The sequence below is a fragment of the Neopelma chrysocephalum genome, unplaced genomic scaffold, assembly GCF_003984885.1.
Source record: "Neopelma chrysocephalum unplaced genomic scaffold, ASM398488v2 Primary Assembly neopelma1_96710, whole genome shotgun sequence".
Classification (NCBI taxonomy): domain Eukaryota; kingdom Metazoa; phylum Chordata; class Aves; order Passeriformes; family Pipridae; genus Neopelma; species Neopelma chrysocephalum.
The window spans coordinates 729,609-746,662 of record NW_020925354.1 but is presented as its reverse complement, the minus strand read 5'-3'; the positions used below and the strand labels follow the sequence as shown (position 1 = coordinate 746,662).

At 37.4% G+C, this 17,054-nt stretch overlaps 1 protein-coding gene across 1 annotated transcript in view; it reads left to right on the top strand.

The window, feature by feature from the left end:
- Positions 1 to 17,054, top strand: part of CCDC171 (coiled-coil domain containing 171) — a 157,398-nt gene that overhangs the window by 41,889 nt on the left and 98,455 nt on the right. The window contains 2 exon segments of the mRNA XM_027709201.1: positions 9,922 to 10,024; positions 14,153 to 14,256. Of these exon segments, the coding sequence (XP_027565002.1) occupies positions 9,922 to 10,024; positions 14,153 to 14,256 (207 nt within the window).

The window sequence follows — 17,054 nt, the reverse complement described above, 5'->3', positions numbered from 1 at the left end:
TTGAGTTGAGTTCATTTCCCCTGCTGGTTTACCTTTAAACCAGCACAGGTTTAACAAGATCAAGTGCGAGGTCCTGCACCTGGGTCAGGGCAACTCCCAGTATATACAGGTTGGGGGATGGACTGATTGAGGACAGTCCTACTGAGAAGGACTTGGGGGTGCTGTTGGATGAGAGGCTGAACATGAGCCAGCAATGTGAGCTCCCAGCCCAGAAAGCCAATTGTATCCTGGGCTGCATCAAAAGCAGCGTGGCCAGCAAGTCGAGGGAGGTGATTCTACCCCTCTGCTCTGGTCTGATGAGACCCCACCTGGAGTGCTGCATCCAGCCCTAGGGTCTCCAGCACAGGAAGGACATTGACCTGTTGGAGCGAGTCCAGTGGAGGCCACCAAGATGATTAGAGGGACAGAGCACCTCTGCTATGAGGAAAGGCTGAGAGGATTGGGATTTTTTGGCCTGGAGAAGAGAAGGCTTCAGGGTGACCTAATTGTGGCCTTCCAGTACCTGAAAGGAAGAAGAGAAGAGGGAAAGAGACTTTTTACAGGTCATGAAGTGATAGGACATGGGGGATTGTTCCAAACTGAAAGAAGGTTTAGATAAGATATTAGGAAAAAATTCTTTACTGTGAGGGTGGTGAGGCACTGGAACAGGTTGTTTTCACAACGGAGAAACTGTGGATGTCCCATTCCTGAAAGTGTTCAAAGCCAGGTTGGATGGGGCTCTGAGTTTAGTGGAAGGTGTTGCAGGGATATTAGAACTAGATGATCTTTAAGGTTCCTTCCAACTCAGGCCATTCTATGATTCTATGATTGTATGAGCTAGAAAACCTTTTCTCTTTTCATTGTGTAGTATCATTTGCAGTATTTCTATACATAGCCAATGTAAACTTGCAAATTTCTCCTCTTCCTTTCCCTTGGAGCTGTGAGTATAGAAGGTAATCATGGTCTGTTCCCTGCTGCTGACAGGAATTATGCTAATCAGTGAGTAGAAGCAGAGACCTGCATCAAAGAGTGTAAGACTCCAGGCCCTGAGCTGTGAGCTCACCAAGGGGTTTTACTTTAAAAATATGCAATACTCCAACAATATCAACCCTCTGGATTATTGGAAGAACCCTTGGTTCTTTTAACACCTTAAGAGAGAGTGCAAAGGAGAAAAGCCACACATATTTTCTCAGGAGGTACTTTACTGGTAAACATTAGGAAATAAGAGATCTTGGCAAAAGTTTAGAGGGTAACATACAACCAAATTAAAGAATTCCACAAAGCATTGACTTAGCACATGCTAATACATACAATTTAGCCAAATCCAACCCATTTGCTCTCAAGTTACCCAAAATATCAAGAAAGGAGATTAAGAGAAGAAGTAGTAAAGAAAGAGAAAGAAAAAGAGAAAATTTATAGCTACCACCAGGGTCCTGTGAAAGTTCAGCTCCCATGTGTCCAGGTGGCAGGGTCCGAACAAATATGGCCAGTTCACCTTGCTGCCTGTATTTGCTTTGGCCTCCTGTGGCCACCCCCCCTCCCCCAGGTGGGACTCCTGGTGTTCCAGCCCATGTGGGGCTGGGCCAAAGGCTCTGCGGTGTGATGTGGGCAGTGCTCCTGGTGTCCAGTCACTGACAGCTGCTCTGGGGCTGCCCAAGGAGGCTTCAAGGGACTAGGGTGTGGGACAGGGCATCACCTCACCTTCATGAAATTCAGTCTTACCTCTTCTTCTCACCACATACACTTGAGTTGGTTTGAGCCAATAATTAATATAATAAACCAGTGTCTCACAGAGAGTCTTCAGATTTGTTGATGTCTTCTCTTCAGTTGATGGAGTTATTCCATATATTGTCTTAGTGTATGCCACTTTCCAGGTAGATTGGTAATAAATAAATTGAAGAAAAATAAAGTGTAAAAACCCTTTTTCTTTTGGGAGAACAAAGCTTTTTCAGTGCAAGCATTAAAGTATTAAAGACATTTGCTGCCCTAAGTCAACTGGGAAAAATCATTTTATCAGGGGAAAAAAAGGAATAAAAAGAAGAATTTCTTAGTAAAGTATGTTAAACCTGAGAAGAATTCAGGACAGAATTCTGTTCGTGTTCAAGGTTTCTGGTAATGACAACAGTATTAAGTGGTATATTCAAAATGGACATTATGTTATTGAAAGGTAAAAGCAAAATAGATTGTCCTACTTGAAAGAAATGTCATGTTCATAGAGCCTGTTGTTTTAATTGTTTTACTGGAATGATTTTAAACCACAAGATTGTCTTGAACAGGTAATAAAAATACTCATTTTCTGAGGAGTTCTACTAGTGGTCCATATGGGATTAGATTTTTATCACCTTGGATGGCTTTATATATTTTCTGAAGACTTTTGTATTTATTTGGGAAGCAGGAGTGCCTGTGTGTGGTCTTGTTTACTCAGTCTGGACAGCTTTTTTGTTATTTTTCTTCCCGAAATCAAAAAGCAGAAGGCTATAGCAGAAACTAATTCAGTGTACTGTTATTAGGCTTCCCTATACCCACACTAAAATTGTGTGAAAATGTCAGTGTGTTCTCTTGCCTTAATTTCCCCCTCCTGGTTTCTTCATCTGTTAATTACTTTTTTATATTTTGTACTATTATTAGACATTCTGAATATGTCCTTTCCACTTAAGGCTGATAATCTTAAATTGGTTTCTCACAGTACTGTTACCACACAAGTTAGTGTTTTTGTTTGTAAAATAATTTGAAGATATACCAAAAAAATTTTTTTTGAAACTTTATATGAAAAAGTACTTTTCTTTTCCTTAATGGATCAGTTGAATGTGTAGTAAAGTAGTTATGATGCTTGTAATTTTAAATATCAGCATGTGACAGAAGTTTGCCAGAAATTTGCATGGATCAAATGTTGTAAGATCTGTTGCTATCAAACAAAATTGCTTATGAATGTTCAGCATGAGGAGGCTCTCAAGATTTCCATTATGTTTTTCTGAGGAAATTGGTCTCAAGCTTGTAATCATTTCTAGCTAGGGTTTTTAGAAATTTTTAGCTCCAAGAATAGGAATTTAGAAGGATAGCCATTGTGATTCAGGACTTGCTTTAAACTGAAACAACCTCAGCTGTATTGCTGTCCCATAGAAAAGAATAAAAGGTGTCTTTAGTAGTTTTAAGTTACTCAGGATATTTACATTTCTAGAACCTAGTAGTGAATGCTCTTAGTAGCGGCCAAGCAGGAGATGTGAAACCTTTATTTTAAGAGAAATGCATATTGAAATTTGGAGAACTTGCCAGTACACCAGAATGCATATTAGGAAAGTGAAATAATTAAAATATTGTAGTTTAGTATAAATTCCTTTAACTTGGAAGAAGTGTATATTCATTTCCTTCCTTTTGTATAGATTCTATTAGAACCAGCATGATTTGTGTATAAGTGGTATAATAGATTACAAAGTGGTATAATGTGTTACATGCGGCCTGTCTTTTTCCCTGTAGCGTATAAATCTTTCTCTTACAGCCATGCCTGCAGTCATGCACTGTTTATGTGTGAGCTGTCTGTAAAAGCCTTGTAGGTTATCATAAGCTGAGTGTCAGAACAGAAGTGTTTGAAAATCTGTTTCCTGGACATGCGCATTAACCAGTGTTCTTTAACAGAAGTGTCTTAAGTCTTGACTGAAGAGAGAATGAATCACCCTGAAGATTGTGATTCTTTTCTGCAAATTCTATGGAGTAGAAACTGGTACATGATGGCAAAGATGTAAATGTCAATTATTGTAAATAATTATATAAATGATGATTTATTGTGGACAGAGCATTTTTTTTTTCAAACTAAAAAAATCCCCCCAATACACAATCCTCATTAATTTTTCACTAATGACCATTAAATGTTGTGTTACCTTGATTCCTGTTTTTCTTGCCATAGTGCAGGGGTAGAGTGTTCCTAGATGCTATTTCTGTTATTGTCCTAATTTAAGAAGACTAGCCAATCTGAAGCATAAATGATCTACAAAGAAACTAATTTTGTAGTTTATTCTGGAAGAGGTCATTCAAGCTGTGATGTCCCAGTGTTGAAAGACAGACATGTAAAAAATGCTTTTAAAGTTGCAGTTTTCAAAAAATTTTTTCTGCCTTGAAAAAAAACAAACCCAAAACCCCGGAGAGATACTTCATAACATTCTCTTCCACCAAAGGTTGTAGCAAATCTCTCTTTAGGAGACAAGAATAGTTCCAATAAAACTTGGCCATTTTGATTAATTTTATTTCAGAGATATTTAATTTCTTGAGAGATTGTATTTAGTTTACACTTGGATGGACTCCTCTATAGAATTTTGAATATTCTAGCTAATATAAAAAAATAAACTCTATTAAGGATTCAGTAGTTAGATAACTTGAGGAAAAATAAATAGTAACCGAAAGACGGAGATGGTCAGTGAGGGTTTTCTTTTGTTTTGTTTGGTTTTTATACTACAATTTATGCCTGGTTGCCTAAAATTTGTGCCACTATTCTGCCTTATTGAACATCACTTGAGTAAAACCTGGTTTTTGTGAACTGTGGAGCAGTCATTTGGAACCTATTTCTGTAAATGCTTTGATTTGCTGCCCCCAAGGTAAACATTCTGATACTTTTGTAAAGAATTTACATAAGCGCTTTTCAAGAGGTGTCTGAACATACTGCTCCTTGGTGGCTGTGTGGATAGTTCTGGCTTTGGCATTTACTCTGCCATCACCACATGGGATTTATACTGCAAAGTGAGTGGGTGTATTAATCCATGTTGTTATAGGTTATAAAATCCCATAGGGGAATTTTTCTTCCCCTGCTCCACTGTAAGAAAAAACGGAGGGAGTGGGGGGAAGGGAGTCAATTAGCCTTACAAAAGAACTAGCTAACCGGGCCACATTCCTAGCTGATGGCCCATTAGAGGCTGGGGGGAGAGGGGAGGAGTTTTGGGAGGGGGTGGCTGGCTCTACTCGGAGGGGAGAGGGGCAGACTGCGGAGTTCGCTCTCTAGAACGGGAACAGAGTCTGCGTGTGGGCAGTTTGGGAGAGGGGAGCTTTGAGGTCGGTTTTCTTTCGCTGACCTTGGCTTCCTCACAGGCTGCCTTTGCCTCTGGCCCGAGTTTTGGTGTGTTTTCATTGGAGAGGTCTTTGTGCTCGCTGGGTGAAAAGGAGGAGCTTGTGGGGCGCCATCATCTGAGAACAACAGTGAGTCCTGTTGGGGGTGAACTGCTTTCCTTTCCCCTTCCTTCCATTGGGGGAAGGGCCCCCCCATCTTCTTTTCAGCTTCTCCCGCGACCCGAGACCACCCCCCCGTGTGGTGACCTCCAGAGATCCAACAGTGCCCCCTGCAGGCCACGACAGAGTACTGCAGGCTCTGAACCTCCAGCGACCCAACAGCGCCCCCTGCGGGTCAACACAGAGAACTGCAGGCTCTACACCTCCAGCAATCCAACAGCACCCCCTGCCACTCGTGATTAGAACTGCGCTAGAAGACAGAGAAGTATTCAGACTTTTTCTTTTGTTTGAAGGGAACTTCTGGGTACAGGACTATTGTTCAGTTGTTTTTATGTTCTGTTACTGTTCTTACCAATATACATATATCTTTTAATAAAGGGTTGTTATTTCTTCCTTTTTTTTACACTTCCTCGATTAAAGCCCCTTAATTTTCTGAATTTACAATCCTGAGAGAGAGGAGTTTGGCCTGTCTCATAACTCATCTTCTTTAGCAAAATTCCAGTCTCTTCAGACTGAGACACATGTGCAAGAGAGCCCCTTGGAGCACCTTGTAACAAAGTAAACAAACAGAGAGTACAGCTCTCTTTATGGGAGCACCCGTAAACAAAGTAGAGAAAGTTCCTCAGGAATAATGGCAGTTCATTGTAGGACTGGACCCTAATTCCCTGTGTACTACTGCTGGAGTTTTATTAAGGTAAGACCTCAAATTCTTGCCCACATGTTTATTTTTAAAAATTGTTAACTTGAGATACACATGCACATTTGCAGCATCATGTTGTGTGGGCTGTCCTAGAAGTATGCATAGAGTTTGCATTTATTTTAGTCAACTATGGCTTTTGTAAAATACTGAAAAAAACAATGGAACATAATTTCTGTATTGGAATAGGTTATAGAAAGATACCAAAGTCAAATACTGGTTGTTAAGGAAAATATGTCTACAACAAAGGTAGTACGAAATTGCCCAGATAAATGTAAATACCCTTCTTGTGGAAGACTAAATCAGTTCTGGCGGTGAGTGGAATAATTTTATAAGTAGTAGGTTTTTCTGGTAATTCTAGTTATCCTTAGAGATTAGGATACAAAGTATTTGGAAAAAAGATTTTCTCCTGGTTGGGGCATACAGTACATTTCATGAAAAATGCTTGGCTTCTATTTAATTTCTTTAGAAGTGCAGTTATGTTTTGAAATTGACGGTTAAATAAATATGTTGCCAAGTACATTTTCTACCAAAAGTCTTTTATCCTCCGTGTTGTTTTGTCGTAATAGGAACTGTCTTAAGGAGATGAAGGGAAGCATTATATATACTAAAATTCAGCATATATTCTGCGTTCAGAAAGTATGATTTTGCTCCCATAATGTTTGGTTTCTGTACTGCAGTGTGGAATATTCTGTGAAAGAGGGAATTGTCTTTGGAGAGTATAGGAAACACTCCTAGTATATTTTGAGAATTTTAAATTCTCAAGTGTCCATGGAAACTTCACGAGAATAATTTACTGCTGGTGTCAGGGACCTGGGATTCCTAAAGGCAGGTTCTACAAGTAAAGGCTGGGGTGAAAAAGGCATTGAAAAGGCTCTTTCTGCATCGTAGTCATCAGATTGCTGCCTCATTAGCAGTGGGCCCACATTTTGCCTAAGCTTGCTTTTGCTAGTGATACACTTAAGGAAGCTTTTCCTCTTACTCTTCACATCCCATGCCCGATTCAACTTTAGGTGGATTTTGGCATTCCTAAGCATATCCCTCTAGGCTATCCCTCTAGGAATTTTTCCCAGGTCACTATGTCTGATCGACCCTCTTTATGCTTCCTGTTAATATTTGAATTTAATCAGGAGCTCCCTGTGTATCCATACAGACCTCTTGCCTTTGATTTTCAAGGTCATTTTCGAGGATTGCTTCCAAGGTCAAGAATGGTCCATTCTGCAGGAAGTTGAGCAAAGTCAGCAGAAGCCTTACTTCACAAGTATTCTTTCACCTGTTTCTACTAATGTGGTTTGTGAAGCAAACTCTCTTTAAGTAAAGGCTTTAGCAATTTTGTTACGACACACTACTTTTCCAGTAGTTCTACAGGAATAGCATACCCACAAACATATTGATGGATGAAGTTGTTGAGAAGGATGTAACTGCATCTTCTGGAATAGTTGAATCTGGCAACTGCAATAGATTATGTTTGACTCAACACTTGTGGACTGCATTTTCCTTTTCAGAGTGAAGCATTATGCATACTCCCTCTATTTGTTCAGACTGAAGAAGACTAAGGGGATCACAGCTACTGCTATGAACTGTCAAGTGGGTGCTTATGGAGAAGGTGGAGCTGTACTCTCCTTAGATGTATGCAGTGGAAGTATGAGAGAAAACAGGGAAATTCCAATAACCTGTAAGAGGGGAAAAAAACTTCACAATGAGGATTGTGAGATATTGGAGCACGTTTCCTGGAGGGCCATCTTTGAGGGTACTCAAAACTTGACTGGACAAGACTCAGAGCAACCTAAGCTGACTTGGGAGCACAGCCTGCTCTGAGTGGGGAGCAGGACCAGATGACCTCCATAGGTCCTGTCAGCTTAAATTGTTCAATGATTTTATGACTCTATACATTCTTATTAGATACCTGTCAGTGAGACATAAGAAATCAGATCAATATTAGACCCTTTGGACTCTTAACCTGTGCCTGGATTTCCATCACTGTAGTTTACAGTGTTTTTTCTTCAATTTCTGATAATGGGGACAGTGATTGAAAATGGAAGTCAAAATGGAAAAATGCCAAATATTTTGCAGCTCAAATGTAGAGAAACTTGCTAGTCTAAGGAGTTTCCTTTTTGGTCTTTATTGCTGTTGAGAAAGAGACTGAAATTGGCTTAGGAAGTGTAGGAACAGTTAGCAAATAAAGCTCAGAGAAGTGGTGAAGGCTGAATAGACTGGAATACACTGACTAAATTATGGTAAATTAACTGAACAAAAAGCAAAATTGGATGTGGAGATTGAAAAAAATTCTCACATTTGACTTTTCCATGGGAAGATGTTTTTCTGGGAAGATTTACTCTGACCTCCGTGCTGGCGTGGTTTGTGTAAAAAGTATTTATTTTATCTGATGTTATATATTGTTATATTTTCTTGGGTTTAGTGTGTGAGGTCTTTAGGATGATATCAGTACATGAGAGCAAATTACTTTAATGTGCTTGCATCCCATAAAATATTTTTACTGGATCTTAGCATTTACAAACTCTATTCATATAAGTAATTTTATGAGTAAGAATTAAACCTAGTTATTTTTCAATATATAGAAATGGTTTGGAAAATCTTTATGAACTGTAGTACAAACTCTCACACAAGGAAAGGCATGTAAATGCTAACACTGAAATACACATATGAATAATATATTAGTTGATATACAGTACATATAATTAAAATTGAAAGAGTAAGGCAAATTTATAAAATATTTAGCTGAATAGTGAAGAACACTGCAGAGAATTAAATGCATTTCTTGGGTTTTTATCCTGACAGTTACATGCTAGCAGTATGTAACAATTTTCGTGGGGAAGATGTTTCCCACACATGAGAAAATGCCTGCATCCTTTGACATGCAGTGAAGCATAACTAAAGCAATAGTTCATAGATATAATAGAAAACAGTAGGGTTTTTCTCAATAAAAAAAGGTTAATCTTCCATTACCAAGTAGAAATGGAAATTACTCAAATAGGTTTTAGAATTTAGAATGTAAATAAATTGAGCAGTTAAAAGTTATGAGACATCTTTGAACATAACCTTTGTCATAAGAAAATAGTGAAATTATTTAAATCTGATGTCCTCTAGAATTGGGGGGAAGGGGTGGTTGGTTTTCATTTGTTATAGCTGTTTTTTGGGGTTGTTTTTTAAGTTATTGAAATGTATTACTTTTTGTCAGTTAGCAGCTAAAGTTGTACATTTCTTTGAGAAGTTAAAACTGCATATACCCAAAAGGACCTTGGTCTTGTCTGGAATGATGGATGCATGTCTTTGAAAACTGCAAGTTAGAGTCTTGGTTATAGATTGAAGGAACAATTTGATACAGTCTTTCTATTGTAGCAATTAAAAAATTTGCTGTAGTACCTTTCTGCCCTCAGAATAAAGTCAGTGTCTTGATTTGAACATTAGGCTGCACTTAGTGGGCTGCTTTCTTTTAGAAAATTCAGTACTAGGTGTTGAAGAACTCTGCTGCTTTATATTCCGTGCATAAGGATGAGTTTTTGTATTGAAGAAATCACTGTCTAGCATGGAAGATATTAACAATTGAAGTAGGCAGGTTTGCAATGAGGATAGATGTGGGATTTGACTGAGTGCCAAATCATGGATTTCTAGCCTGTCTGCCAGTAGTTTGGTGTCTTTCTGGATGTCCTTGTAGGGTATAACAATAGATTTCATTGCTTGCATAGATGGGCACAATTTAATGTTCATTAAGATATTTTTGAAGCAGAAGGTGATCAAGACTAAGTTTTTCTGCAAACATCTTTTGTTTTTCTTTTGAGTATCTGAAGCCTTTAGTTTTATTTTAAGTGTGTTTCAGGGTTCTTTGTTACTTATTTGTTATGTCATGTTAGGTATCGTGGTCAAGAAGAAATGTTGATAAGAACTATAGCAGGAATTCAGATTTAAAGGGGAACAAATATACCATTGTGATATGTATTTTTTATGTTTACTATTTTAATGTGTTTCATTCTCTGTCCCCCCCTTGTCTTGTCTCTATCTCCTGTCAAATAAAGGCCAAGAAACACCAGGTCTTTCTAACAGAGACGTATGAAAACAACATGAGAGAGCTGGAGTTACTCTTGGACAGCTTTGCTATGTCAGGCCAGCGGACAGCAGGTTAGTTGAAGGTATAAAATGACAGATGCATCTGTCAGTGTTCCAAAGTCACTACATTGTGGGAATTCTGCAGATGTCTCTTGCATTCCCTCTTCTCGCCATGCTTTGATTTGATGACATGATAAGAGCAGTTCTCACAGCAGTCAAATGGCCTTGCTAGCTGAGAGAGGGTGACGGAATGTGGACCTGCTGTTGTCAGCCCAGAACTTGATATACAAATGCTGGGGTGTATATGCCGGTCAGAAAAGGGCTTACTTGCTGTGCTCTAAGTCCAACTGAGAAAAAAGTCCTTACAGTATACCTGCAAAGGGAACAGATGTTTTGCTTGAACTGAGCCAAATTCTCAGGCAACCTTCAGCAACTTAAAGGTCATAAATTCAAAAAGGTTGTGTAGGACACATGATATAACACAATACTTTTACAGTTGATTGTGGACCAGTACTATATTGCTTTCATTTGATCTAATACAGAACAAATATTTCTCTGTTTTCATTAAAATTAATTGTAAGTCAGTGGTTGTCACTGCTACTTGGCTTTATATGTAATGTATCAAACTTAACAAACTGCTGCCTGGTTAGACATTTGAATTAGTGGCTAACATAAACAAACTGAACTGTAACATCAAGCTAGTAGTTTTTTAAAGCTGAAAGTTGTACACTTTTTAAAATCTTCATTTAAAACTATATATAAAAGATATTTCTATGTAATTCCTATCAGAAAAACACAGACATGAAATGCTTCCAACTTACAGTGAAAGTAAACTGGAAGAAAACAGGCAGAATGTGGCTTAAAGAGCAAACAGGTTTCTTTTATGTAAATCATGATGATTTGTTTTTGCCCTTTTTAGGAGCAGTAGACAAAAATGGATTGTATAATATCATTAAATGAAGATGCATTTTTTTCTATCTTCACAAAATGATTTTTTTTTTACAGCCTGATACTGTTAAATTTCAATAAAGGAACAACTTCCTGAGATTTCTGTTGTCCTTAAAAGTCATTGAATCTGTGATGCATTTGTTTCCTCACATGGGCTATATGATTTTTTTTATTTGGGAACTGGTATCGGTTTTATTCTGCAATTATAAATGTAATTTCTGTGGGCAATACCTATAGATTTACCGTAGATACATCAGTCTGAAAAGCTCTTTAAGACTATATGTTTTCCACATTCTTGCCAAGTTCCATGTGCTCAGAGGGACTTAAACAATTCTGGCGGGAGCTGGATGCTGCTGCCAGAGTGCAGTTTCCAAAGCAGTAATTGTCTTTCGGGTAGGTTTTCTTTCTCCCTGGTGGTAAATTTTGCAGAGAACAGCTTTGACCTGTTTCTGTAACAGTAACTTCAGTAATAATTTGCTTTGTTTGAGGTAAACTTATTTAAACTTATTTTTTTTAAGCTTTAGCATCTCTGCAGAGGCTTTGTTGAGGCAGATAGTAAAATTAGCTGTCCTGTGGATTGAGTCTTTACAGCTAATATTAAAGTAGATATCGACTAAGACATTTGTTCTACATATTTACTATGCCTCTAAGTGTGAAATCTAGTTTTTAATGCTTTTTCATTATTATATTAATACTCTGGGGTACTTATGAATGTATTATGTAGCAATATTTCTTCAAATTTTAAAAAAAAATTTATTGTATTTATATTTGAAATGCGGATGTCCAGGTGCCAATACAAGTAAAAATCTTAAATAAATCTTCGTAGTCTGATTAGCAGGTGAGGGGCTACATGAGCCACACCTGACTGGGCAGTTGTTCTTGTTTCCAACTTTGAACGCAAGGGGTTGAGAGATCTACTTAAAAATCTGTCAATACTAAAGATCCAGCCCCTTGGTTTAAGTGCTGATTGGACTGTGATTACTGGGCTATACAGGAAAGAGAAGATGAGACTTCATATTTTTAAGAATTTTAGAAAGCTACTTTTATTTATACATACCAAAATAATAAGCATAAATCGATGTCTTCTCCTTTTTCAGTGACCTTTATAAATTTTCCACAACATTGTTATTGAGCTATTTGCATGCTTTCCTTTTGTATCTGTTCAGTTTATCATATTTTGCAGTTATTCAGCAACAGGATTTGTTCTCAGGTAAATTTGTCTTCATTTCAGGAAAAAAGTGATTGTGGTTATAGTAACATTAAAAAAAAGTGAAATGGGTATAAAGTTCTAAGAGTGTTAGCTGCTTTGAGTTAGCCTCACCATTTACGGCAGGCCACCAGTACTGTTTTAGCCAAAAATGTAAAATGCGGCAACATATGAGCCTCTATGAAGGAAATTAACTCTGTCCTAGCCAGGCCCAGTACTGCTAGGAGAAAATCCAGGGCAGCAGGTTTAAGAGTTTACTCACTTGTATACTTCTTGCTAGTCTTCTATTGAACTTGGCGTTTTCTCAAAATTGTACCCTCAAACTCTTTGACAATACTGGGCATATGCTTCCAGATTTTTTGTTTCTGTCTCTGTTTTTGTTGTTTTGGTTTGGTTTTTTTTGCATCTTGCTGACATAGTGTCTCTGCAGCAGCAGAGTGCCATTTGGATTATGTTGCATGTGTCCTGAATAGTTGTATGAAGATGGACAACATTTAACCATAGACTTTCAGCTGGTGCAGAAAGATTGAATCTAGTATTTCTGTTGGCAGACTGAGCTATCTGGAAGTAGGATTGCAGCAAAGGCAAGGAATGACAACATGGAGAATTTACTGGCAAAAGGCTAGTTTTGGCCAACATGGTGTAAATTAATGTTTCTTTGACAGCATTGCAGGTTGGGACTTAAGAAATGAAGACCCATTATTTAGACACCTTGATAAAAACTATTGGATGGAAGATAATGCTTTTATTGACTTAATAGGTATTATTTGAAACTGCATGAGAATTGTGAATTACCACTTTTCCAGAGCTACAAGTATGGAAGAATAGTAGTTAATTTTTTCTGTGCAGCAGGATCACTGCAAAATGTTCTTACAATGGGTAGCATTGAGAAGGTGGTCTTGTAACTGAGGAGCCTGGACTAGAGCCCTGTGCATAGCTGTCGCTGTTGGTTAAGTGATAAAAATTATAGTAACATGTCCCTTGTCTCTTTCTTCAAGGTGAAATCTAAACTTCTCGTAAAAGGTCCGATTTTATGAATTCTTACATTGATTCTAAATGTAACCTTGCTATTTGGGACATCTCTAGGATTCAGAGGGCTCTGGTGTCCCCTTATTAAGATTTTGCTTTTCCCTGACTCTGTAGAGTTACAAAATAAGTTTATAGATGCTGCATAGTAGTATAAACAATGCTAACAATGATCTGTCAATAATCTGGTATTGACATGTAACACCAGAAAAAAAAGAAAAGTTTATTCTTGGAAACTGAATATCAGCTGACATGTTGTGACCTCTTGATCAATATAGTGTTGTTTTGCTCTCTTAGTGTGTTGTGGTACGGTCTATGGAATGCTCAGACTTGTTCATATGTCCTTAGTTTAGGCAGCCAGATCAGAAGTCTCTGTCTAAATGTTTAATAAATAAGTGTAGTGTGTATATAATGGATATATCAGATTTATAATTGAAAAGTTATGTAGGACTGTGTAGACAGATAATAGTTTTTAAAAATTATTTCCTTTGGAATGAAATTCAAGACAATGTAAAATGTTTTTAAGTTATGTTTCTCCAAGCATAACATAATGATTTGGTCTTTGGCTCACTAAAGCTTTAAGTGAATGAAATACTGCATTGACCTGCTTAGTCACAACAGCAAAATAATGTCAGAAAAAGTATAACATACTTAACTTTCAGACTACATGCTTTTCAAAATGTTTAATTGTGTGGTTTTGAAGTTGGCTTGTCTGACTGAACAACACAGACTTGACCACGGTAGGAATTATATGTGAGACTGCATACTAAATACATAAAGTGTAAATGTAATCCAGAATTTACAGGTCTATATCTTCGATTAAGGCTTTTATAGTCTTTCAGCTACAGTTGCTGTGAGAGTGTGGCTATTCAGCTGCATCTCTTGTGTCAAACAAGGCTGCTGTTCAGCATTTTGTATTGTCACTGAAGCCCTGACTAGTTTTAATACTTCTCATCCAGGGTGAGTAATTTTCTCTCTGTGGCTTTAAGGTTTAATTTTCATTCTGTGTTCTCCTTCAGGCACTTGCAATGACAAAGATAAACCACCGAGTTGCTCTGTCGTTGAGGCTTTGAGGTGTATCTTGGCAGCTTACCAGAACAAGCTGGAAGATACCTCTAATGAGGTAACACTTGCAATGTTTGGCTCCATATCTATCGCATTTGGCCTGCAGCAGTACGTATGCTTTGCTTGTAAAAAAGGGCAGAAGAGTGGGATTGTTGAGTTGACAGCTTCAGGTATACCTAAAGAAATAATCTCTGTCACTGCTGTTTCTCTAAGCTTGCCCTACAGTGAAGTTTCACTTATATTTATGGGGACAGGAAGTAGAGTTTTTTTGTCTTTCTAGTTTAATTTAGTTTTGTTTTCTTGTTAAACCTTTTTGGGGTTATTTTCAATAAATATTTAGGATAAGAAACTATTCATATCTAAGATTTTAGCTAAAAGATGATGATTTAAGAGTGTGGCAGCATATACCGCAATATTCCTAAATACACAGTGCTTGAGCCTCAATAGTCATTGCTATCAGTTATACAAATGATCATGCCCCCTGTACTTTTAAAAACCAGTGTAATTTTCTGAAAAGAGTGTGTTTTCCCTGGAATCTCTTCTGGAGGTATTTTGCTGTCCTTTCACTTAAAATAGGACCACTACAATACTTCCTTTAAGTTATCTGAGAGGATAATGGAAGTATTTCAATTTTGGGATTCTTACGGTTGAAAAAAATCAGATGTTTTCCTTGCAGTCCTACTGTCCTTTTATTTCACTGGCTGAGAAGTCAGAGTCTTGCATTTATTTTGTTGTTTGTATTGCTAATGTGACTAAATTACTCCTCTTGTGGGTAAATGTTTTATAAACTTGTGGCTTTAAAGGCTGTAGAGAGAAGTTAACTGCACCATTAAAACTTTTTGTGCAAACTTGTAATTAGCTTATGTTTGAATAAAATTGGCAAATACAGAAAGGCAAGGTGTGATAAGATTGTAAAAATGTCAGTACTATATTTCATTTCTAGGTTTTGTCCTTTGTTTTGACAAATACATAGTCTAGGTAGTCACTCACAACATTTAAAAGAAAAAAAAAAGAAAAGAAAAAAAAAAGGAGAAGTATATCAGCTTTGCCCCTTTTATTGTGAAAAGAACAGTCTCCCACAAGACCTTTGAATGTGTTTAATGGACACAAAAATAAGTGACCATGGAAACAATTATACTTTTTAAACAGCAAGCTCTGTTAAGTCTCTCCCAGTGAGATAAGAAAACTGATGTGTATAGTCATTATGAAACTCTTCTGAGACTCAAGTCTGGAAGCTGAAGAGTAACTAGGAACATATTACCCACAGTGAATTGTTATTTGGGAGGAGGAATGTCACGTGATAGGCAGCACAGTTGAAAAGTCGACTCAGCAGGCTTTGGCTTAGTGATGTGCTTTGTTGTGAAACTGTGCCAGAGACAGCAGTGGGGAGACCAAGGGGGTGGCTTCTAAGAAAGCAAAGACAGTGTTCTGACAGAAAGAAGAATGAACTGTCAAGGAAAATAAATCGCAAGCAGTGCAGGACCGACAGATAACCTGCCACAAGACTTCCCAGTAGGACTGCGTGTGACTGACCCTGAAGTTGTCATATGGAGCCAGAGATCACTGAGCACCTTTATGGTGCACAGAAAGGGCAATGCTCTGTCCTTCTTGATTACCCTCGCCCCCACAGAGAATGCTGCTTTTGGGTTTTTATATGTTAGATATGTTTAATAATAAAACTTTTTAATAATACAATAATGCATAAGGGGACTATGAAGGGCACTGTGCAATAAAACCAGGATATTTTAATACACAACAGTAAGGGTGTAGTTTTGAGCAATTATTAGGTGTTCTCTTTATAGACAGATTTTCAACAAGACTCTATGTATTGATGAATTTGTTAATGTATGTGTACACCTGGATGTATACATGAAATATGCTGGTAAACTTGTCATGTGTCATCTTTAACTTACTGTATTAAACATTACGTTAAATGATCTAGTTCATTCATGTGACTGAAAGGTGTATAAGTGTTTTGGGTTTTGTAGACAACTAGCTTCTGACTTTTTGTATAGTGCAGACCACTAGAATGTTTAGGGAGAGCGAAAAGAATAGTAAACCAACAAAAAGACTGAAAATATTCCAGTAGCATTCTGTAATTTACGGTAATTATTTCTAAGGGTTCTGCCAGGTCTGCTGACATCAAAATATAAAAATAAACAAGAATATAATTTCCAGAGTAATTTGTAAATTTTATAAATGGAGTATTTTACTTCTGAGTTGTTCGTTAAATCTCAGGTGCTTTCAGTAACCTCTACTAGAATACATTTCTAATCCATGCTTTCTTTCAGGCATTTGTATTGCTAGCCTCATCATCATGTACACAAAGACATATTATTTTGATATGTTATCTTTTCTGAAAGTGCAAAGTACACGTTATGGTCATGAGCTACCTCTAAGATAGTTGCTTGTAACCCTGCAAAGATTCAGTAGTCACTGTGCCTCTTGGCAACATTGCTGCTTTGCTGCTTTTGCAGTATGTGAGTACTATGCAGTGTTCAGTAAAGAACCAAGCTTATAGCTGGACAATTTCTGCAAATGGCCACCAAGTGGAAAACTTGTTTTTTTAAACCACTCCTCAGATAATAATCTAAATTTATTATACTTTCAAGTGCATTTCAGTGCATTTCTATGTTCTTGTCAGATATTTTGAGAGTTAATAAGATAGTTAATAGTGGACTGAGTTTGGGATTCTGCCACTACTCTGTATCTTAAATCATTATAAAAGAGTTATTTAGTGCTTTTGTAATGGCACATTAATTAGGTTATATGGAGTACAAAAACTGTCAAAGGAATTGAAATCAATTTTGTTGTTTTACTTTTATATACAAAGTTCTTCCTTTATATTGAAGGGGT